A 22,160-nucleotide genomic window follows, 5' to 3' on the forward strand; every position below is an offset into this window, starting at 1 on the left:
TGTGTTGGTTTCTGGAGTACAGCAGTGACTCAGTTATATGTATATATACATATATATATTCTTTTTCATATTCTTTTCCATTATGGTTTATCACAGAGTATTGAATATAGTCCCTTGTGCTATACAGTAGGACCTTGTTGTTTATCCATCCTGTATATAATAGTTTGTGTTTGTTAATCCTAAACTTCAATCTGTCCCTCTGCAACTGCACTCCCCCATGGCAACCACAAGTCTTGTTTTCTGTATCTGTTAAGTGACCCCATTATTTTATGTACCACTAAGAAGGAAAAACTAGCCAACTGTAATGGTGATAGGCATACTGTTTTCAGAGATGTTAGAGTGTGGAAAATGTGTATCTAAGAAGTGCTGAAATATAGTATTCTATTGTAACAACACCTGCCCCACCATGAACTTGATTTTTGTGACCTTTGTTTTCTCCGTTAGTTTTGGGATGGCATACGACTTTATTGATTCAGTGGGAAACGATGTGGATGTTGTCTCTGACTCTGAAGTAAGTGTCCTCTTTGCGACTATAATTGGGATGTTCGTGCTGGGGATTTATAGCCTGCTGTATTCTGCAGTCTGGAAAAATTATTGATGAAATAAGCTACAACATTCTGATTATTGAGCACCTTTTTTATTAAAGTAACACTGTTCACTGCATCATTCCTCAAAGAGGAGGGGGCAACTCACAAAATACTGGCAGTGGTATTGATGGCTGTGTTTTAATGATGGCAGTTTTGAGGAAGCAGTTACAGTGTTGGGTTATGTAATGTTGCTGGTTGAGAATTAGATACGATACTTGTAGTAAAATCTATTGATGCTTAGTTGGCCTGTTTTTTCTGAGAAGCTAAAAGCTTGGGTCAGTGCAGCAGTGTGACCTGTATATATTTTATGAAATTCCATCATGTAAAAGTAAATCCTTGTTATTTACATTAACACAGGGAGACTGGTAAAGTGTAGGTGATTCTGGTTTGAAGCTCTGTCTTCCACGTGTTTGTAGGTAGCTCCTTAAGGTACAGTTTGTATGAACGTAAGGAAATAAGGTTTATTATGCTTTATAACTGAGTGGAGTTAAATTTGAAAGATTCCAGATCATACCGCAAAAGTGTTTCTAAACTGTTTTTCCTTTTGTATTTTTTAAGAACATAAAAAAGCTTCTGAAGATTCCCTACAGCAAATCACATGTGAGCATGGCCGTGCACCGCATAGGAAGGACTCTCTTGTTAGATGAGCTAGATATCCAGGAACTCTTTATGAGATCATCTCAGGTAATTCTTGAGAAATAACAAGAAAAGCACTGTTTTAACAACTTATGGGCACTAGAAATGTGATTTTGTTTCAAAGAAAGGACAAAGTGAAAACGTGGTTGAGTGCTTCAACCAAGAAATGAAAAGTTTAACTGAAGATTAAAAAGCTTTAATAAAGAAAAAGGTAGAAAAGAGAACAGTAGAGAAACTTATTTTATTGATACTAGTAGCCAGAATTCTTATAAGGAAAAGGGTGAAGTGAAGAAAGTTATGAAAAATATGAAGTTTAAGGGACTGGTTAAATTTTTGAAAAATCCTTTCATGTCTGTATTAAAGAGATTGTCATGAAACATGGCTGCCAGGAAATGTGAAAAATATTTTAAAAATTATTCCTCTGAATATATAGTTATATTAGAATTAATTGGTTCTCTTTAAGCAGAGCTTCTCAAACTGTGTGTGGTAAATGACTATTCTCCTCCACCAGTTTTTTGTGGTGGTGGTTTAGTCGCTAAGTCGTGTCTGACTCTTGTGACCCCATGGACTGTAACCTGCCAGGTCCTCTGTCCATGGGATTTCCCAGGCAAGAATACTGGAGTGGGTTGCCATTTCCTTCTCCAGGGGATCTTCCCAACCCAGGAATCGAACCTGGGTCTCCTGCATTGCAGGTGGATTCTTTACTAACTAAACTACAAGGGAAGTCACCATTATTTTGTAAAATATAATAATGCTGCAGCTTCTGAAAGCTGACTCTACATTTCTGTATTTACCTTGTTGTTATAAACAGTCCTTGATTGCAAATAGCTCATGGTCTTGCCACTCACTCCCATAGGCTACTCTTAAAGAATATTCTTGCAATGCTTTGATAAAGGAAAGAATTTACAGTGATTTAAACTGACATTTATAGTAAATGTTTTTCTATTTGTAAAGATCACAGTTCAGTTCAGTCTGGACTGTGTTAGCCACTGGGCAAGGTCCTGAGAATCACAGTCCTGCTTCCTTGCAGCTTATAAACACACAGATAATTTTAATGCTTTCTGCATAGTGGGACTTATCCCAGGCACTAATTATCAATTTCTTATGTTACCAGACTGGTGATTGGACATGGTTAAAAGAGTTTTATCAAAGACTTATTGATCAGAAGTGGCAGAGGAAGAAAAAAAGCAAAGAACACTGGTATCAGAAGGCTATTCTTTCAAAGTTTTTGTATTACAGGTACTTAGCTATTTGTTTATTTTTATCTGAAGAGAAAAAAATGAAATTCTGATATAAAAATTTGAAGCCAGTAAAAGTAATTTAAGTTTGGCTATTGTTATTGTTGACATTTGTCCTATATTCCTTTTTTAAATGAGATTTATGCTTGGTTATAGTATCTAGTTTTTTAAAACTGGTGGGCTGTTACATAAAGTTAACTTAAGTAACAATGTGGGGTTTTTTTGCTTCTGATTTGGCCAGTATCAATGGCGATGGAGCTGCTCAGCCTGTCCCATCTGCCACAGAACAGCAGGAGTCGTCCAGTTCTGATCAGACCAATGATTCAGATGGAGCTTCGTGGCCCGCCCCCTTTGAAATGCCTTCTTCAGTCTCTGAAGACCCCAGTGCTTCCAGTCAGGTTAGACACTGTTTAGATGCTAATTCAGCAAAATCATTTAAGGAGACAAAGCCAATTATCCTAGCAATAAAAAATAGAGACAAATAGGAATAAAAAATATTCTAGTAATTTATGTCTTCACAGGTACAAAAAGTCCTTGTTTTAGTTTTTCAGTATGGAATTTACAAGGGTTATTATGAATGGCTAGATCAGATTTTTTTTCAAGAAATAATTCAAAGATATTTTTTAAAGTTTTATCACATTTAAAATAGCTTATTAATATGTTTATCAATACTGATTTATCTCCTTGTAGTCATAAGGAGATATGGTGTATTTAAACTGTGAAAATATTAAGTGCCTTTCAGATATTGAGACTCACAGGCGTGTTTATAATTGAAATACTCGCCTTCTACCTTAACTTTCCGTCGGATTTGTTAGGCCTGAAATAGCTCTGCACATTTTCTCAGTGGCGTTGCTAAGACTTAACCTACATTAGTGTTACAAAGCTTTCAGACAGGAAGAGAGGATGGTCTGTGACCCCTTTTACCTCTTACATCCTTGGTTTCTTCTTACCGTTCATTTGTTTTTGTCCTTATTGTGTCTGTCAAGTGACTCCATAGATGTAAGTTGTGCATGTTGGTTTTTAGGAAAATCGACAAGCTTGAGGTAACTTGGTAAATTGCATTTCTCCTCTGACTGTGTGCTCTCACACACTGAACACACTGAACATTCATTATTAGATTGTTTCTATCCTCGCGAATTATAAGGTCATAGGAGACAAAACACCTTTAACCTGATTTTAGTTTAGTAGGTTTTCAGATAGATATGCCTCATTGAACTGTGTAGTGAACTTAATTTTTTTCCAGAGTTGGGAAAACTGTAAGGAAGAGTAAGGGAGTAATTAGCATGCAAGTCCACGTAGTGATAACCCAGGAGGTGGGGAAGTTATTAACATTGAAATGAGAAGGGACATGGGTGCTGGGTGCTGGCAGGGTCCTATGTCATGACTTGGGTGGTGGTTACATGGATAATTTGTTTTCTAATTAGTAATTATACTGTATTCTGTATAGTTTATGTACTTTTCTGTATTTGATTATATGGTTAGACAGCTTCACCGACTCAATGGACATGAATTTGAGCAAACTCTGGGAGACAGTGGAGGACTGAGGAGTCTGGTGAGCTATAGTCCGTGGGCTTGCAAAGAATTAGACATGACTTAGCGACTGGCCAACAGTAACAATATGTGATTATACTTTACTGAAGGAGTTTTTAAAAAATTATTTAGTATTCCTTGACTTCAAAACGCACACATTATAAAAAGACCACATAATGAAAATTCTAGTCTCCTGCTGCCCTTCTCCCCTGTATCAGCCTTATCATTCTGTCCTTTAAAGGTTACTTTGAAAAACTTTGGAGGCTTTTGAGAATCTATAGACTTGCCTGTGGAAGAAGTGACCTGGAATCTATTTAATGCTTCTTATGCCACATACTTTATGCCATGTATGGTGTGTGTATTTTTCATCCTTTTAGCTGCATATGTATTATGTTGATGGTATTGTTTTACATATAAGTAAATAAAGCTCATAAAAAGTAGATGTTTGTCTGTGGTCACACAGCTGGTGAAGTTTAAACCCTGGTCCTTCTGATGAGAGGCCTGTTCTCACAGCAGTACTCCACTGTGTCTGTATATTCCACACACTTAGAAGGGCCTTATGAGCAGTCAGGTTGTCTGGGCAATGGCATATCCCTAAGCAGAGTACCCTGCTTACGGATAATCTTTTACAGAATACTTTCTGTGACATATGTAAATCTCTAAACTTCACTTCATGAATTCTTGCTCCCAAGGCTAAATTGGCAAGTTTGAGGCCCGTGTTAAGCAAAAAAGAGTTTAAATAGTTCTCTGGTCTGGCCTTGGAGCCAAACTTTTATTAAGAACATTATAACCTAGAAACCTATAAATCCCACTAAAGCAATACCTGGCAAATATAATTTTGGGAATTGATCCATAGGTCGATAACTTGTCTGTATCAATAAACAATACAGTAGATGTTTGAAGTTCTTTAAGGACCTTTGCAAAGAAGACATGCAAAAGCACTGGAGATCTCCCACTACTTACTTCATACCTACTTTCTTTGAGAACTGGTGCTAAGCTTATTAGCACACAAATAGGAATAAGCAACACACCTAGGTGCTCACGTGTACACACACATATGCTTTCTCGTCTTGATTTAATGTTTCTTAATGGTTTTTAATGGCAGCTACCCTAATGGTTGGAAAATCAGTGGACTGCATTTACTATGTCAAAGGTTCCTCTTTCTATGTGTTTTCCAAAATATATTCCACAGTTAAGAATAATTAAAAGAATAATAAAAATAATCTGTAATAAGAATAAAAAGTGTTACAAGATAAATAAATTTGGGAGTAATGGATTATATAGAGATCATGTAGGTTTTTCCAGTGTAGGATCTCTCGGGAACATTTTATGGTAATAAACATTGTTACTCTCCAAAAGCAAATCCTTGTAAACAGTGTTTTTCAGATCTGACTCTGGGAATTTTTCACCAAGTACCCCAAAGACTAGACTTCTGTGAAAAACACATTAGAATGTGTGAAACTGAGGACTGCTCCGATGACCAGTGTCACAAAAATATGGCTGAGGTTTCTTAGGAAATTTTTAATCCAGTAGGGATGGAATAGGCTTTGAAAGAGTAGTGCTGTTGCAGTTCACCCCAAAAAAAGAGAGAAGAAGCTTGGAAAGCTTAAAATATATCTTTAGTCTTGATTTGAGTAAGATCTGAATGTGTTTAGCTTATTATAGTGACTGATAATTAGGAACTGAAGTATGCACCCCGTGAGAAGTAATGATTCGTATCAGCTGTAATTTACAAGAGCAGGTTTGAGCGGTATGCCTTGATGTGTAGGTGATACTCTTTAACAGTAGGCCATTTGTAAGAAGTTATGACAGCAGAATCACTCCTGTCCTTGCACTTTTCACAGGGAAGTGAGCCTCTTGAACCCTCATACATAGTGGGGCATGTGGCCTCAGCGCCTAAAGAACAAAACCTGACTCCTTTATTCAATGACGGGGAGAACAGTCAGGTATGCTCTCCGTGGGGTCCAAGTCGAGACACCACATCCCCAGTCTACTTTGTCATCTAAGAGCTAGTCTTAAATTGGAATTCATAGGGAAAAAAATATCCGCTTGATCCTAAAAATCTCTTTCTAAACATCTCTCTGATCTTCTAGCTCTGTGGCTTCATTTATCTTTTCTCCTTTGTCTTTTCCTTCTTCTAGTCTTTTGTGGATCATGGGGGGAGATTATAGATCCCCTGTTTATTGTATAATCTCTCTATTTTATTTCAAATCAAAGGGTCTTAAAAATGATTTTGTTCGGAATATTTTATGGACGTTTGAAGACATCCACATGTTAGTTGGCTCCAACATGCCTATCTTTGGAGGTGGCCGATATCCAGCAGTCAGCTTACGTCTCAGGTAACTAGACTTATATTCCTTTAGAATCGTGTTCCAGTTTGCTTTCACCTGCTTATTTTGGCATCCTGTCCTTTTTCTAGTTTTTTTTTTTTCACTTCCCTCCTTCCTCCACCAGTTGAAATGGCCGCAGTACAGAGGAGTGTTTCAGCAAGTGCGAAAACCCTATGGCTGGCTTTTCATTCTAGTCCTCAGTAGTGGAGTCAGAGACCTGCTGTACTGAATGAGTCTTAGGTCTGAATCTACAACTTGTGAGAATATAGTATAGTTTATATAACCAGTTGAAAAGGTGGTTTGCCAGCCTCCTGTTAACTACGTGTAAGCATTTTTTAATGTTCCAGCTGTGTGTGTTCACATCATCTATTCTGTGTGAATTCTGACTTGAACACTGTGATGTATGCTGGTCAGTCTTCACCTCAGGTTGTGTGAGGAGCGTGCAGTAGGCTACCGGCCATCTTTGTCATAGTTCCTCCTTTTGCTTCTGAAAGCTCTTATGGACACCCATTAAGAGTCCACGCAAAGCTTATGGGAAGATGTTAAGTACAACATACCCCATGAGCTGCGTATGCATGTCTCATCAGAAGAGAAGCATAAATGGTACTCTCCAACTAGGAAGAACAGATTAAAATATTCTAATGAGGGAAGTAAGTCTCAGATGATTTGTAATGGAACATCTTCATTAATCAATAACACCAGAAATGTGTTTTTAGGGATAACAACAAGCCAATTAATGTGCTAACTGGAATTGACTATTGGTTGGACAACTTGATATGCAACGTGCCAGAGCTTGTCATGTGTTTTCATGTAAATGGAATTGTACAGGTAAGCCTGATACAACGTGACTTTTGAAATAATCTCTCAACTACAGATTGGGGCAGAAAGTACCTCACTAAAGTTTTTAACACCCTTGAGTAAGGTGTATTTTGGCAAGGAAGATAACTATGACTAAACTGAAATTAGAGTGCTATTACATTTGAGCTGGTGCTGTCAGAATTCTAGATGTTACAGGAGTTTAATTTATAGGTAATTTGTGAGCAGGTCATAAATATACTAAAATCTACATTTGTAGCTGGAGAATATAATTTTAAGGCAAGTACCTATAGTAATTACTTCAAAGTGTCTGAACAGTGAAGGTGTTTATTCAGTATTGTATACTGTTATTCAGTAAACAGATATGAATACTTAATGCAGAATGTTGAGGAAAGGCCCCAGCAGTAACTGCATAAAGTAGATAGCTTGTATAGCAAATCATTATAGAGCGTTTTCTATTTATGAGGGACTTTGTCCCCATCAGAAATGTTGGAATTTGGAAAGCAATAAGATTGGTCACTACTCAGAATGATGTAATCTAATGGGAAATAAGAGGAAAAGAGGGAACGGCGGGTGAAGGGTTAGAAGTGTACGCATGAGAGTCTGGATGATCAGAGAAGGGTGTGATCGCTTCTGTTTGCATCTGGTCTGTTTTCCGATTGAATTGCAGTTTCTAGTCTTAGAGTACTTCAGAAAATATGCTCAGAGGCATTTAGGGAAGTGTGAGCAGAAGACAAGCTAGAAAAAAAATGAGGAGCACTTATTGTGATGGTAATAGCCGTGCGGCCTTTACTCTCTCCTGCTTCCTCCACGAACACACACCCCCCACCCCCACCCCCGGCGCTCCATTTCTGTAAAGAAGTAGTCCAGAGCGCCAAGGGAAAGTAGCGTGCTCTGGAGATGCTGCCCAGGTGTCTCTGGTGTCTGGGGAAAGAAAAAGTCAAAAATAACGTATTTTGAGAAAGCTTACTGGGTGAAGTCTGTAAAGAAGTAGTCCAGAGCGCCAAGGGAAAGTAGCGTGCTCTGGAGATACTGCCCAGGTGTCTCTGGTGTCTGGGGAAAGAAAAAGTCAAAAATAATGTATTTTGAGAAAGCTTACTGGGTGAAGTCTGTAAAGAAGTAGTCCAGAGCGCCAAGGGAAAGTAGTGTGCTCTGGAGATGCTGCCCAGGTGTCTCTGGTGTCTGGGGAAAGAAAAAGTCAAAAATAACGTATTTTGAGAAAGCTTACTGGGTGAAGTCTGTAAAGAAGTAGTCCAGAGCGCCAAGGGAAAGTAGCGTGCTCTGGAGATGCTGCCCAGGTGTCTCTGGTGTCTGGGGAAAGAAAAAGTAAAAAATAACGTATTTTGAGAAAGCTTACTGGGTGAAGTCTACCTTGATTTATCTATCACCTTCCCAGTTGAAAACCGTGAGGGTAGAATGGAAGAAAGTGTACAGTGCAACTTATTCTGTTGGGACAGAAATGAGATGTGCCTAAGTCTGTGGTTCAAAGTTTGGTGATGACTCTCCCTTAAGAATTATTCCTGTGGTAAACCACCACATTGCTGGCAAGGAGGGGTCAGATTCCTTCAGAGTATCAGAGCAGAAGAAAGACCGAAAACCAATGCCTTAAACTCTCATGCTGCGTAGGTCTCTAACTGCACGATTTATATATTTGGTCTCTTTTTAATAAGAGAAGTGTTGCTGTGCAGCTTTTCTCAAACTGTCTTTTCTCTGTTTTATAGAAGTATGAAATGATAAAGACAGAAGAAATTCCCAATTTGGAAAACTCTAATTTTTCTACTAAAGTCATAAAAGACATTGCACAAAATATTTTATCATTTTTGAAATCTAATTGTACCAAGGAAGGACATACCTATTGGCTGTTTAAAGGTAAGCTAATGTTTGACTGAATAATCATTGATTTGAGTGGCAACTGTAAAATGAGGTTTATTTGGTTTTTTGTTTTGTTTTCTTCCCAGCCAGTGGCAGTGATATAGTGAAGCTCTATGATCTCACTACTCTTTGTGAAGAAACTGAAGACAAATACCAAAATCCATTCACAATGCCAGTGGCTATTCTTTTATATAAGTGAGTGCTTTGAGAAGTTAAGATGAAGAAGCAGCCTTATTTAAAGTTTTAAGTGTATGGCCTCACTATCTATGCCAAGGTTTTAAATACCTTTTAGATTTTCATAGTTTAAAAAATGTGTATGTATATACATCTATATACTGTTGTAAGATAAATAGGGAAAGGGAAAAGAGCAGGGGTGTAAAACGCAATGTTTTGTTGTTTCTTATGGCCCTTATTCTGCTGGAAGGAAAGAAGAGCATGCCTAGACTTGAGTCTTGAGAAAATGATGAATGGGCAGTAAAGCTGATATAAACTCCTTTTAGGGTTGCTTGCAACATGATGATGAAGAAGAATCAAAATAAGAAACACTACGGGACCGTTCGAACCCTGCTTCTGAATTGTGTTAAATTGCTGGACAAAAGCAGACATCCTCAAGTAAGATTAATACACGCCCTCTAAAAGAATTCTGGCATTCTGATAGAGAATGGTTGCCCAGACATTAAAGCCACCTAATGCATAGTCCGTAACTGCCCGATCTGGTTTGCTAACCAGTTACCACACGTTGTGCCTAATCTGAACTGAGATGTGCTTTAAATGGAAAACACACACTGAATTTGAAGAGTCTGTGTGTGCACATGTGTACACGTTACATATTGAAATATTTTGTTTATCGAATCAAATATATTAAAATTGATTTTGCCAGATTTTGTTCTATAAATTTAGAACTTGGATAATTTTAACAAAGTAGTGCCATTTTTCCTTTGTATTTTCATTGTTAGAAGGTGGAAAACCATTTTATAGTCTGTCTTGAAAGACCCATTTACATGAATGTCAGTATAAATAAGGTCCACATTCTGTACCTCAGTATATAAAAGCATCTCTTGAGAAACCTCAGTCTTGCCCCCCGTGGTTTTACATCACCCTTATTACAAACCTCAGTGGTCTGAATTTGATAATTGTATGTCTCAGTGTAAGGCTAGTTGTTGTATCCTGTTTAAGTCAGAAAAGATACATAGCATTATGATTTTTTTAAAGATTGGAGTTAATTTTAATTGTCACCTTATTCAGTTTGGAGAAAAAGATTTTCCTGGAGACCAAACCAAGAGAAACTGCTTTCAAAGAAAAGTGGCAGAACACTTTTTGGCTTAAATATCTAATTGCAGATTAAGGTGGTGATTAGTAAGTTAGAAAATAGTGTTAAGGCCTGTTGCATGTCTGTGATAAAGAATTACTTCATAGAGTAGAATAATGCTGATATGTAAATGCTAATTTTAAGGGTAACCAGAAATTTCTGGACTTTTTGCTCATTAAGCTCATGGAGGTTTTTCCCCCAGAACTGTAATTTACTATTCTAGTTTCTTGGTTGATATGGAGTGATAGCTTGCTAATATTTTAGTTGTGACACTTTACATGTGAAAACTTGTCTCCAGTGAAATACAGTTGTAATTTTTTCTTAAGAGAGAAGGTTGGGAATGGATAGTTTCAGGAAATAAACATATCAGTCCATGAGGATTTTACAGAGTACAGAGCATTGGTACTTAGGAATGTTTCTTGTGTGTATGCCTGTCTGTAGATCTCCTCAGATTTGTTAGTACAGTAGTAAAGTTCATTTCGTTTTAGAATGCTCAGTTTTGGTGAGTTACTAATATATTCTTTTCTATTTGTAAGATTATTGCTTCAGCCAATTACATGCTTTCAGAACTTTTTCAATTGGATGAACCTAAAAAAGAAGAAAGTTCAGAATCTCCATTAAATGAGAATTCTGATGAAAGTTACAGTGAAGAGGAGGAGGAGATGCCAGACAGTGATGAAAACGGATCCTACAGCACCGGTTCTGACCCATCAGATGATAACAAAGCAGTAGCGATAATTAAGTCTGTTGGAGAGTTGTCGGTTCCAGAAAAATACAAATCCATTCATCAAATCAGAGTAAGCATGTTGACATTTGTATTAAAATTTCATCAATGGAAAAACAACCATTAATTGAGTACAGTTAGCCTCTCAAAAGATGGCATTACTTCAACTAATCCTTCATGATATAGGGTCTGATTAGCTCTATGAAATCTGAAAATCAGTTTTATAATTGTCCCAGGATCACTGACCCACATGCAAACTGACGGTGGGCAGATGTGTAAACGACACATTAGCATGTTAATTTTCACGTGGGAGATTTTTCTTTCCAGTGACCAGTGTGCGGCCCTCTCTCCTCACCAGGGTACCCCTTCCCAGTTGCTGTGTTGCTGGGAGACAGTACGTGTTGCTTGGTGAACGTAGACTCAGAGCGGATGGGCGGCTTGTTGATCCACGTGTGGAGAGACCTGCACTTGTCCCTGTGTTATAGGGCGGTGCCTTTCAGTGACTGTGGCCATGTCAGCTGGATTGGACATGTCCCTGACTGGTCACGGCCCAGTCCTGCCCTTTAGGTTTCTGTTGGTGTTGATTGCATTGACTGTCATACCATCCATCTTTTTCTAGACAGTGTTTCATTTTTCTGAATTATTACTACTTTCCAGTCCTATTTATAGATAATCTCTTACTTTAAGCTCTGATGTTAACTTTCAGATGGAAATTTATGTCCAGGGTTTTAGAGGATCTCTCTGTCATTCCGAAACATTGCCTGTCCTTCTGACCTCCTCTTCTTCTCTCCTCTCGTTTACCTCAGCCCCACTCCCTTTTTCTCTGTCTCTCACATTCAGAGTCATGCCCACCCGAGGGCCTGTGCATCACTGTCGCTTGTGCTCAGAGCTTACCCTTTCCCCAGACCTTTCTGTGACTGGCCTTTTCTAAGTTGATTGAAATGTCCCCTCCTCTAGGAGACCTTCCCTGACTGCTTTAGATGAACCATGCTGTTTTTTTCTCCTTCACGGGGCTGGTAGTCTGTACTGGAAACCCTCGGGTGTCTGTGTCCCATGCCTGAAATGTAGGCTCCCCGGAGGTATGGGCTGTCCCGTGTCTCCATGGCAACAACCCATAATGTGCACGTGTGCCCAGTTGCTCAGTCATGTCTCACTCTTTGCAACCCCATGGACTGCGACCCCTTTGCAACCCCATGGACTGCGACCCCTCTGTCCCTGGGATTTTTCAGGCAAGAATATTGGAGTGGGTTGCCATTTCCTCCTCCAGAGGATCTGCATCTCCTGCATTGGCAGGCGGAGTCACCACCATTGCACCACCTAGGAAGCCCACAACACATAATTGGTGTTCAGTAAATATTTGACTAAATGACCACAGGAAAAAGTCATTAACTGTCCACCTGAATTTTAGTGCACTTGGCAGCTTGAGCAATTCCCAGTACAGTAAAAAAATGTTGCTTACTGTAAACAAAATCATTGGTTGTAAAAGGTACCTTAGTTGGGAAAGTGCTTCGTCAACAGAATGCAGTTAAATTTGGTGAGTGGTGTGTTTACAGATTTTTTTTTTTTAGCAGAGCACTTTCTATCAATATTGAAAGCACTCAGAAATAGCATTCATATAAACATGTCTTTTGTGTTAGCTCTGCTGTATCTCAGTACTTTCTCAAGTACAGACAGTGTGGCTCCAGAGCCCTGGACTCAGCACTCGCTCACTGTGAGCTTGAACACAGCACCTAACATCTGTGTTTACTTCTCTGAATAATGAGAGCGGTAATTCCAGCCTGTAAGATTCACCAAGTAGAATGCCTCGCAGAACTGCTTACACATCATATCACTTAGTAGGCAGAGGTTATTAACTGGCTCTGCTCCTAATTAAGTGTATACATTATACATGAGAACCGTGGGCAATACTGGTTAACTTATTGCTAAACTGATGATATTGTGAACTGTGTGTTAGCAAGTACTAGGGCTCGTTGGGAGTGAGCTGACCCATCGGGTTAGGCATAGATTTATTTAAAACATTTCTTGCTTGCTTTTTTTGTTGTAATAGAATTATTTTTTTAAATTTTAAGTACTTAAAGCGACATATACTGGAAGATCTTTTTAAACAAGATTTTTGTTGATGCTTATATCCATTTACTCTGCAAGTAAAACAAGATTAATGTGTAATTGAAACAATACACTAACCTTGAAACAGATACCTCACTAAGGTGAATACACAGAAAATTTCAAGAATTATTGATTTGCAGAATTTTAGTAATTCCTGGGAGATGGAATTTGTTGTATTGGCAGCATGTTAGTAATTTTTAATGTTTGTTTCTGAAGCCCAGTTGTGCGTTTCCGGTTTGTCATGACACAGAAGAGCGCTGTAGACTTGTGCTGAGCTATGTTCTGGAGGTAAGTCTCCATTTAGACTTCACTGTTTCAGTAAAGCTTGTGCTTGGTGTGCACGTGGCACTTATGTATTGGTGTCTAAATGTCCATCTTTCTTTTAAATAAATCTTTATTGGGAGTGTAGTTGCTGTACAGCGTGCTAGTTTCTGCTGCACAGCAAAGCGAATCAGCCAAACATTGTTCTGAGTGACGTTCTCCTGTGATTTCTTTCCCCCTTAAAGCATGAATTGAAAATTAGTTTTTCCTAACTTTCAGGCCAAATGGAGTTTTTAAAGTCTGTTTTCAAAATATAAATTCTCCTAAGTGTATCTGGTTGTCCAGATACTGCGTTATATTTCATTTCCAGTTGATGTTCAGTGACATGTATAGTAAACATTTCTCCTTTTTTTAAAGGGTTTAAAGTCTGTGGACAGCAGCATCAAAAAAGAAAGTGACCTCCCTGCCGCTGACCCCAACACCCCAATCCCATTAAAATATGAGGATGAATCCACAAGAGGGGGTCCTGAGGGCCTAGAGAAGCAGATGGCCTTGTTTTTGGACAAAAGTAAGTTGAATTGAAGTGCAAATAAGGCCATTTCAATGGAATAATGTACTGGGCCTTTATCAGCAGCAGACTTGGGTCAATTAAGGCCTTCACTGAAAGAAATTCAGATAAAGGGTACATATGAATGGAAAGTAGGGGAAGATACTCTTTCATTCAGAGTGTAAAATAAAGCAGGGTGATTTCGATTCTTGGTAGGTATTTCTAACAAGAGCGTAAGGAACCTGCCGCCTCCTGTCACCCACTATGAGGAACTAATGCCCTCAGCCCTTAGGCTTCTCCTGAGAAGGCCCTGCTTCAGTAGGAGCAGTCAAGGGCTTAAACACAAGGACTTGGGAGCCAAACCACACAGCTTCAGGTCTCAGCTTCACTGCAGCAGGTTGTTTGAGCCTTGTTTTCTCTCCCAAAGTAGAGACAAAAGCGGTGCCTCCTTTAAAGGGGTGCTGTACGGATTGGGTGCGTTAGTGCAGGCAGTGTGCTCAGAGCGGTGCATGTGATGACCAGCGCTGCCGGAGCAGGGGCGGCCTGTCCCTCACAGCGCTTGAATAAGCTGCACGTGTACTTACAAAGCGTGGATCTGCTCAAGGATGTCACTTCATGGGGAACATGTGGGCTTCACAGTAAACCTGCTGAGTTTCTCATTTTAATCTTAAATTGTATTTCAAAGCCCGTATGTTTAAAACAGTACCGAGCTTTCTGAAGCATTTTCTCTTCATGAGCATAATTGGGGCGTGGCAGGACTCACTTCCCCAGCATTAGTGTTTTGCCTCCTGTGTGCCGGCCTGAGCTTGTACACACCAGCATTGAGACCCCTGTCTCTCTACTTTTTTCACGGTGTTGTCTTTTCTGAAATGCCTTTTCTGTCTGTTCCTTCCTCCCCCTCTCAACTGTTGAATATCCTGCTCTTGTTCAAGGCTTCTGTGTTCACCACCTCTGTCTGAGTCACAGTTCCTTGGTTCCCTCACCACTTTGTCCTGTAAGCACTTCTTGAAGCCTGCCTTATTCATCCTCAGCTGTGCTTAATGGTTTTACATACATACACAAATACGCTTGTGAGCAAAATTTCATCTTCAACTTTGGTTCTCTGACAATGCCTCACACATCGAAAATGCATACAGTAGCAGAGGAAAAAGAAATACAGGCACAAATAAAACCATGAAAGAGACTTAAATAATTTTCATTTGTAGTTTGAAAGACTCAAACAGAGCTGATCAAAAAACGAGAAGTCTTGAACCTGGGAGATGCTGAGCATGACATAATAAGTGGTGAGGAACCATTTTAATGTTTAGAACAGGAGTTCTACTGTGATTAAAGCTGCACTTTAGGAGGGTGAACTTTGGGGCAGGTTGACCCATAGTCTAGAGAAGGGAAGTAGATGTCAGTCATGAACCCAGTGATGTCAGTGACCCCCAAAGAGAGTGACAGAGTTGACAGCTGCATGGAAGCAGGGCTTTGGAGATCTCAAGAGTATTGAAACACTGCTGTTCTATTAATACTTTAAGTAGTATAGTATTTACCAGTTTTGTTGTAGCTGTTAATTGTACTGAAGCCTGGTTATATCAAGAAACAATTTTTTTTGTACAGTGAGACTTATATTCAAATAAAATGTGCGTCTTTTCCCCCTCATTTCGTAGTGGGGTCCCTTCAGAAGGGTAATTATTCCAGTCAATCTGGAATGATCCCTGGTTCTTGGCAACATAAAATGAAGCTCCAGCTGATTCTCAAGTCATCGAAGGCCTACTACGTCTTGTCTGATGCTGCCATGAGTCTTCAGAAATACGGAAGGGCATTACGATACATTAAATTAGCTTTGCAGAGCCACGGTAAGTCACTGCAGATGAATATGTTTAATAGCATTGGGAGGAGAGATCAGAGAAGACATCTGAATCACAGTGAAATTTTACTCAGTGACATTTTAATGTAAAAATTTTTTTCTAACCTTACGTGTTTCCTAATATTTTCCACTCTGGTGTAACAGCCCTTCATTATGAAACACGTGAAAGACCTTAAGTTTCACTGTGCTCCTTCCTTTTTAATGTGCTGCGTTTTTTCTCCTTCCTGCTCTTCCCACATAGATACTTACTGCTGCCTCTGCACCAATATGCTTTCTGAAGTGCTGCTGTTTCTTTCTCAATATTTGACACTCTGCGGTGATATCCAGCTAATGCTGGCCCAGAATGCAAACAACAGGGCGGCACACCTTGAAGAGTTTAATTACCAAACGAAAGAGGACCAGGAGATTCTGCACAGCCTCCACAGGGAGTCCAGTTGTCAGGGTATGCGGGGGAGGGGACTTGTACTCTGGTTCTGAGAAGTGCCAGAAATGTCAGTGTTTCATCATTTCTTAATGTTAACATGGAACTCAATCCTGTGTATTTGTGTATAAAATGGTTTGAAGTATTTTGTAATTACTCATTATACAACCGGAACTAACTAAAAATAATCTCTGGAGACGATCATATTGACCATTTACACTTGTCTTTCTGTAATAACCCATTCGTCAACTGACCAACCCATGATTTTCTTTTGAAAAGGAATTAGCTGTGGGTAAAAATGAATGTGTTACCTTCTGAATGGTTCCTGGGGGCTGAGATATAAAGGTCATTATATTTTAAATGTGGTTCACAGCTGTCTGTTTTTGGAGTTGTCAGATTTTAAACCTGGGTGATGGGAGAATTTAGCCCACAGCAGCAGTATTCCTTCTCTTAGCTCTATCCAGTAGATATAAGCACCTGTGATTAGGGCAGTAAATGAGACGTAAGGTGCTTTTGTAACGTATCATGCAATCGTTTATTATGCTCTTGAGCTTATATCACTTGATACCCACATCCCAAAAAGTTCTGGACTGTTAACATCTAGAGAGTACACAGAGGGAGGAAATGTATTATTTCCTTGGGGGTTTCTGGCCCTCTTTTTTCCCTTCCTCCCTGTCTGAATTTCTCAGATGACCGTTTTATTTTAAACGGTGAGAAAGTCTGTAGTTTGTTTTTGCAGCTCCCATCATGTTAGTTTCACTTAAGGTACCTCTTTGTAAGAGTGATGTGCTCCCTCAAAGTTAGCAGCAGGGTACTGCCCTTTTTTCCCTTGAGATTTTGGGCCCAGCCCCTGAGTTTACTCCAGTCTCCACTAGATGGCAGGTTTAAGTCTTTAGAGCTTATCAGTTAGCTTCTTCTGTGACTTAAACTTACTACTAATATAATGGGGCTTCCCTCATAGCTAAATCGGTAAAGAATCTGCTTGCAATGCAGGAGGCCCAGGTTTGATCCCTGGGGCGGGAAGATCCTCTGGAGAAGGAAATGTACATAACTAGCCTCTGGTAGCAGTCAGAAATTTATTTCAAGAATAGTTTTCAGTAATTAAAGAGAAAAATTTGTTTACTTTGTGTCAGTGGACAACTTTAGGTCTGTACCAGTAAGCAGTGCATCCGGTAAAATGTGGATGTGGGGAATTGTTTGATATTTTTAGGCAGGAAAATACTTCTTTTAATCTGATGTTAATGTTTCAAGAAAATACAGCTGTTTAGATAAATTCAGAGACCTTTACTTCTGAAATTTAAAATTTTAGTGATATTAATTGAATTTTAATATGTTTACACTATATGGCATCTATTTGTTCTTTTGTCTTAAAAGTATTAGATTACTTAGATACTAAGGAAGAAGGGTTCATATGACTTGTGGTAATGTTTCCTCTTTTGCTTTCAAGGATTTGCATGGGCCACTGATTTGTCTACAGACTTAGAAAGTCAACTTTCAGTTAGCTGTAAATGTTATGAGGCTGCTAATGAAATCTTGCAGTTTAGTGACTTAAAAAGTCAAAATCCAGAACACTATGTACAAGTATTGAAGAGAATGGGAAACATTAGAAATGAAATCGGTGTCTTTTACATGAATCAGGCTGCTGCATTACAGAGTGAGAGACTAGGTGAGTATCTTTTTGGAGTCCTCTCTTTATCACCTATCCTGTTAGTAAATCATGCTGATTTTTACATAGTTAAAGTGAAGAACTGTGGCATTTGGTTTAATGTCATAAAGGGATGCACTGTTTATCTCTTATTATTAAATCCTCAAGAAATAAAAGTAGGAAGAGACATTATTTTCCCTTGGGAGTTATCATTTCAGTGTCCTCTGTCCTCCACGTGATCATTCCAGAAGTGAGTTGGACTGTCAGCCATGTGGTAGGCTTTGTGCTTGATATAAAATCGGCTAAGACATAGTGCTCCGAGTTGGGAAGCCAGATAGGAATACAAGTCTCTGAAAAATGCTGTAAGTTCCAATGCAGTACAGTAGAGGAGTGAGGAGAGGAGACGTTTCTTCGAGTTGTGTGTTTTTGAAAGGCTTGTGGGAAGAAGGTTTAGTTTGGGCAGATTGCACGTGACATGTAGGGCGTCAGCAGGCAGATGTGGGAAAGGTGGGATGTCCTGACCGGAGTAGGCAGGAGGAAAGAGCCAGAGATGCGGTGTCAGTGGGTGTTGGGAGTAGCAACGAGTGGTCTTCGGTGATTCAGGCAGAGGGCGTTGGATTCCTCTGGACCCATGTGGAGTGTGAGAGGCCAGTGGACATGTGAGTGAATGGTCTGATTTAGTAGTCAGAAATGTGTGGGTTAGCAAGAGCTCTTTGGGTTAGCTAGGCTTAGGCTGGAAACCATTCACATTGGGGTGGTAGTTGAACCCATGAGAATGGGTGAAATTGTAGAGGCTGTGCACACAGCAAGGGAAACAAAAGGGGCTGAGGAACTGGGGACGGTGCATAAGCAAGTTACTGTGTGCCTGTGCCCTGAGAGCTGCGCTTGGCACCAGGGCACAAGGGTCCCCGCTGCTGGGAGAGCCTGAGCTGTTCTGTTAGTTATTTATACATACATAGCATATTTTTTTACATTGCGATTTAAGGTACCTCTGGAGGAGGAAGTCAGTAAAGGCATATGAAAAGTGGTAATCAGCAAGGAGAATTAGAGAAGACACAGATTGTGCCTCCTAAAATGCATGGGGCCATGTCTCTAGAATCTTTATAAAAGGGTGCTTTGCTCAGGTGTTCTTACTTGCTTGCTTTAATACCAGCTTATTAATAGAGAAGAGGGTTCAGAGTGTTGTTTTAGCCTGCTTGGCTGCCATAATAAAATAGACAGACTAACCTACTGCATAGCATAGGGATATGGTAGGGACCCCTGCTCAGTGTTATGTGGCAGCCTGGATGGGAGGGGAGTTTGAGGGAGAATGGATACATGTGCATGTATGACTGAGTCCCTTTGCTGTCAACCTAACACTATCACAGCATTGTTAATCAGCTGTACTCCAATACAAAATAAAAAGTTAAAAAAAAACAACAACATACAACAGACCAGGTTGTTTCAACAACAGAAGTTTATGTCTCACAGTCTGGAGCTAAAAGTCCGAAGCTGGATTTCTGTGAGACTGCTCCCCTTGGCTTGCAGGGGGCCCCCTTCTTGCTATCTTCTCACCTGGCCTTCTCTCTGTGCACATTGCTGGCATCTGTCTCTTTTATGAGGACAGTCATTTTTGGATCAGAGTCCCACCTTATGGATCTCCCTGGTGGCTCAGTGCTAAAGAACCTGCCTGCCAATGCAGGAGACACGAGTTCAATCCCTGGGTTGGGAAGATTCCCTGGAGTATGAAATGGCAACCCACTCTAGTATTCTTGCCTGAGAAATCCCATGGACAGAGCAGCCTGGTGGTCTGTAGTCCATGGCGTCACAAAAGAGGACACAACTTAGCAACTGAACAACAGCAACAGATGACCTTAAATGAATTGCATTTGTGCTTAGGAACTCAACATAAGTTTCAGTGGTGGGGAACACAGATGTGATGAGAATATAACAGGTGTGAGAGAATATAACAGGTGTGAAGAGAATATAACCGGTGTGAGAGCATATAACCGGTGTGAAGAGAATATAACCGGTGTGAGAGAATATAACAGGTGTGATGAGAACAGTGCGCTGCAGTTGATCCAGGCGGCTGGTGCTACCCTGGACATCCTGTCACTGCCACACTCCTCTCATCGAGACACGCTGGTGGGCTTACAGTGATACCTGCTTACGCAATTGTTTTCTTTCTTTTTTGGTGAAGTGAGCAAAACTGTGTCCACTGCAGAGCAACAGTTGTGGAAAAAAAGCTTTTCTTGTTTTGAAAAGGGAATTCACAACTTTGAGTCAATCGACGATGCCACAAATGCGGCCCTTTTATTGTGCAACACGGGACGACTCATGCGGATTTGTGCACAGGCACACTGTGGCGCAGGTGATGAATTTAAACGTGAATTTTCACCGGAAGAAGGCTTGTATTACAATAAGGTAACACACTTGCTTACACATTGGCTTCATCTGTTTACACTTGATTGTCATTTATACTTTGCTGTAGCTCCTCTAAAAGGTTATAAAACTAAAATAATTAACTGTGGTGATAGCACAGGATGAGACATCAGCAACAGGCCTAAGAATACTAAGAATTCAGTAGTGCAGAGACAACAGGTTGAATTGATAGGGAAAACACGATCGTTCAGTTAATTGCATTGGTGTAACCAGATTAAAGCCACCCCAGTCTACGTGGCGCAGTGGTAAAGAATCTGCCTGCCAGTGAGGAGACACAGGACATATGGGTCCGATCCCTGGGTTGGGAAGATCCCCTGGAGAAGGAAAAGGCAACCCACTCCAGTATTCTTGCCTGGAGAATCCCGTGGACAGAGGAGCCTGGTAGGCTATAGTCCATGGGGTCACAAAGAGTCGGACACAACTTAGCAACTGAACAACAGCCACCACCAGAGCAAATGTCAGATGGATGAAAGATCGACGTGGAGAAGTGAAACTGTAGAAATCTCGAAGGAAAATACAGGTAGATGTTTATCTGATGAGATGGGACTGTCCCTTCATAACACAATGAGCAAAAATCGCAAAGTAAAAGATGGATATTCAGATGCATAAAAATTGTTTTTTAAATGCATGATAGAAAACATAGTTGCAAAGTAGTCTAAATCTAGGGAAAATAAAGCACACATGACAGATCAGAGGTTAATAAACCCTTATTATATAAAGAACAACTAAGAATCATTGAAAATAAACTGCCCAAGTAGAAGAAAGAACAAATAATGTGGAATAAAAAAACTGGTTAATATTTAAGAACAATTTCAAATTTTAAAGTTTTATGAAATTTTAAACTGAGTGTCCTTTATCAAATTGTAAACTTTTTTGGCAAATGGTGATAATCTAGTGTTGGAGGAGGTATAAGAACTCAAGAACACCCATTTAGTCAAGAACTTTGAATCTGTTTAAATTATATTTAGTGAGTAATGTTCATTGCATATTGAGCTTTAAAACAAAGTGATCTTATTTTTCTTAAGTTTACATATTCATAGAAAAAGTGGATAAATACACACCAGAAATGTAGAAATTATTGGTGGGTGATGGAATTCAGTGAGATTTTATTTGGGTAAATACAATGACCATGCATTTCAGCATTGTGGTCACAGAGGTGGGAAGGATTGCTTCTTTATACAGTCAAACCCAACAAATTGTTCTATCTACAGACTTGTCAAAAAATATTTTATCTAGTTTGCTAATTATACAAGCTATAATTTTCATTTAGAAAGGAGAAAAAAAAACGAAGGAAGATATGCATCCTCATGGTTCACACAAGTCGTAAAACAGCTTGGCTGATGATAAACTCGAGAGGAAAGGTGGGCGGCATGCAGTCCACTTGAAATCACCTCCTTCATTGAAAAGTGTCATTGATTTACTTTTTTCCCTTTCATCATGACACTGCCCTGTGTGAAGTTGCTGTTGGGGTGACTGAGGCATGTTTTAGTTTAAGGCGTGTACTTAAGCTGAGTCACAGCGGCCCTCTTTGCTCCCTCACAGGCTGTTGATTACTATCTGAAAGCTCTAAGGTCCTTGGGAACACGGGACATACACCCAGCTGTCTGGGACTCGGTAAATTGGGAGCTGTCCACTACTTATTTTACGATGGCAACTCTACAGCAAGATTATGCTCCATTATCTAGAAAAGCTCAAGAGCAGGTAATAATATTTGCTGGATCATGAAGAAGTATTAACCTTATATATTCCTTTGTTTAACAGATACACAGCATCTGTTACTGCTTGTCAAGGAAAAGCCTGTATTTGTTTTTAAAAATTCTTATGTAAGATTATGAGATGGTCATTTTTTCCCTTTCCCTTAAAAA

At 39.6% G+C, this 22,160-nt stretch overlaps 1 protein-coding gene across 4 annotated transcripts in view; it reads left to right on the forward strand.

The window, feature by feature from the left end:
* EDRF1 (erythroid differentiation regulatory factor 1) overlaps positions 1 to 22,160 on the forward strand; it is a 31,330-nt gene that overhangs the window by 3,406 nt on the left and 5,764 nt on the right. For 3 of the 4 annotated variants that reach the window (XR_006345409.1, XM_043926188.1, XM_043926189.1), the window contains exons 3-20: positions 445 to 511; positions 1,146 to 1,271; positions 2,338 to 2,462; positions 2,703 to 2,859; positions 5,836 to 5,937; positions 6,209 to 6,330; positions 7,038 to 7,149; positions 8,859 to 9,006; positions 9,096 to 9,204; positions 9,510 to 9,621; positions 10,855 to 11,115; positions 13,365 to 13,436; positions 13,827 to 13,977; positions 15,609 to 15,797; positions 16,050 to 16,250; positions 17,677 to 17,895; positions 20,054 to 20,277; positions 21,838 to 21,996. Coding sequence is in view for 3 of the 4 variants with exons in the window: in XM_043926188.1 (XP_043782123.1) it covers positions 445 to 511; positions 1,146 to 1,271; positions 2,338 to 2,462; positions 2,703 to 2,859; positions 5,836 to 5,937; positions 6,209 to 6,330; positions 7,038 to 7,149; positions 8,859 to 9,006; positions 9,096 to 9,204; positions 9,510 to 9,621; positions 10,855 to 11,115; positions 13,365 to 13,436; positions 13,827 to 13,977; positions 15,609 to 15,797; positions 16,050 to 16,250; positions 17,677 to 17,895; positions 20,054 to 20,277; positions 21,838 to 21,996 (2,656 nt within the window). In the remaining variant the exon portion in view is untranslated. The remainder of the gene's footprint in view (positions 1 to 444; positions 512 to 1,145; positions 1,272 to 2,337; positions 2,463 to 2,702; positions 2,860 to 5,835; positions 5,938 to 6,208; positions 6,331 to 7,037; positions 7,150 to 8,858; positions 9,007 to 9,095; positions 9,205 to 9,509; positions 9,622 to 10,854; positions 11,116 to 13,364; positions 13,437 to 13,826; positions 13,978 to 15,608; positions 15,798 to 16,049; positions 16,251 to 17,676; positions 17,896 to 20,053; positions 20,278 to 21,837; positions 21,997 to 22,160) is intronic. The other variant, XM_043926190.1, reaches the window with a different exon arrangement.

Source organism: Cervus elaphus, chromosome 15 (assembly GCF_910594005.1).
Source record: "Cervus elaphus chromosome 15, mCerEla1.1, whole genome shotgun sequence".
Lineage (NCBI taxonomy): Eukaryota > Metazoa > Chordata > Mammalia > Artiodactyla > Cervidae > Cervus > Cervus elaphus.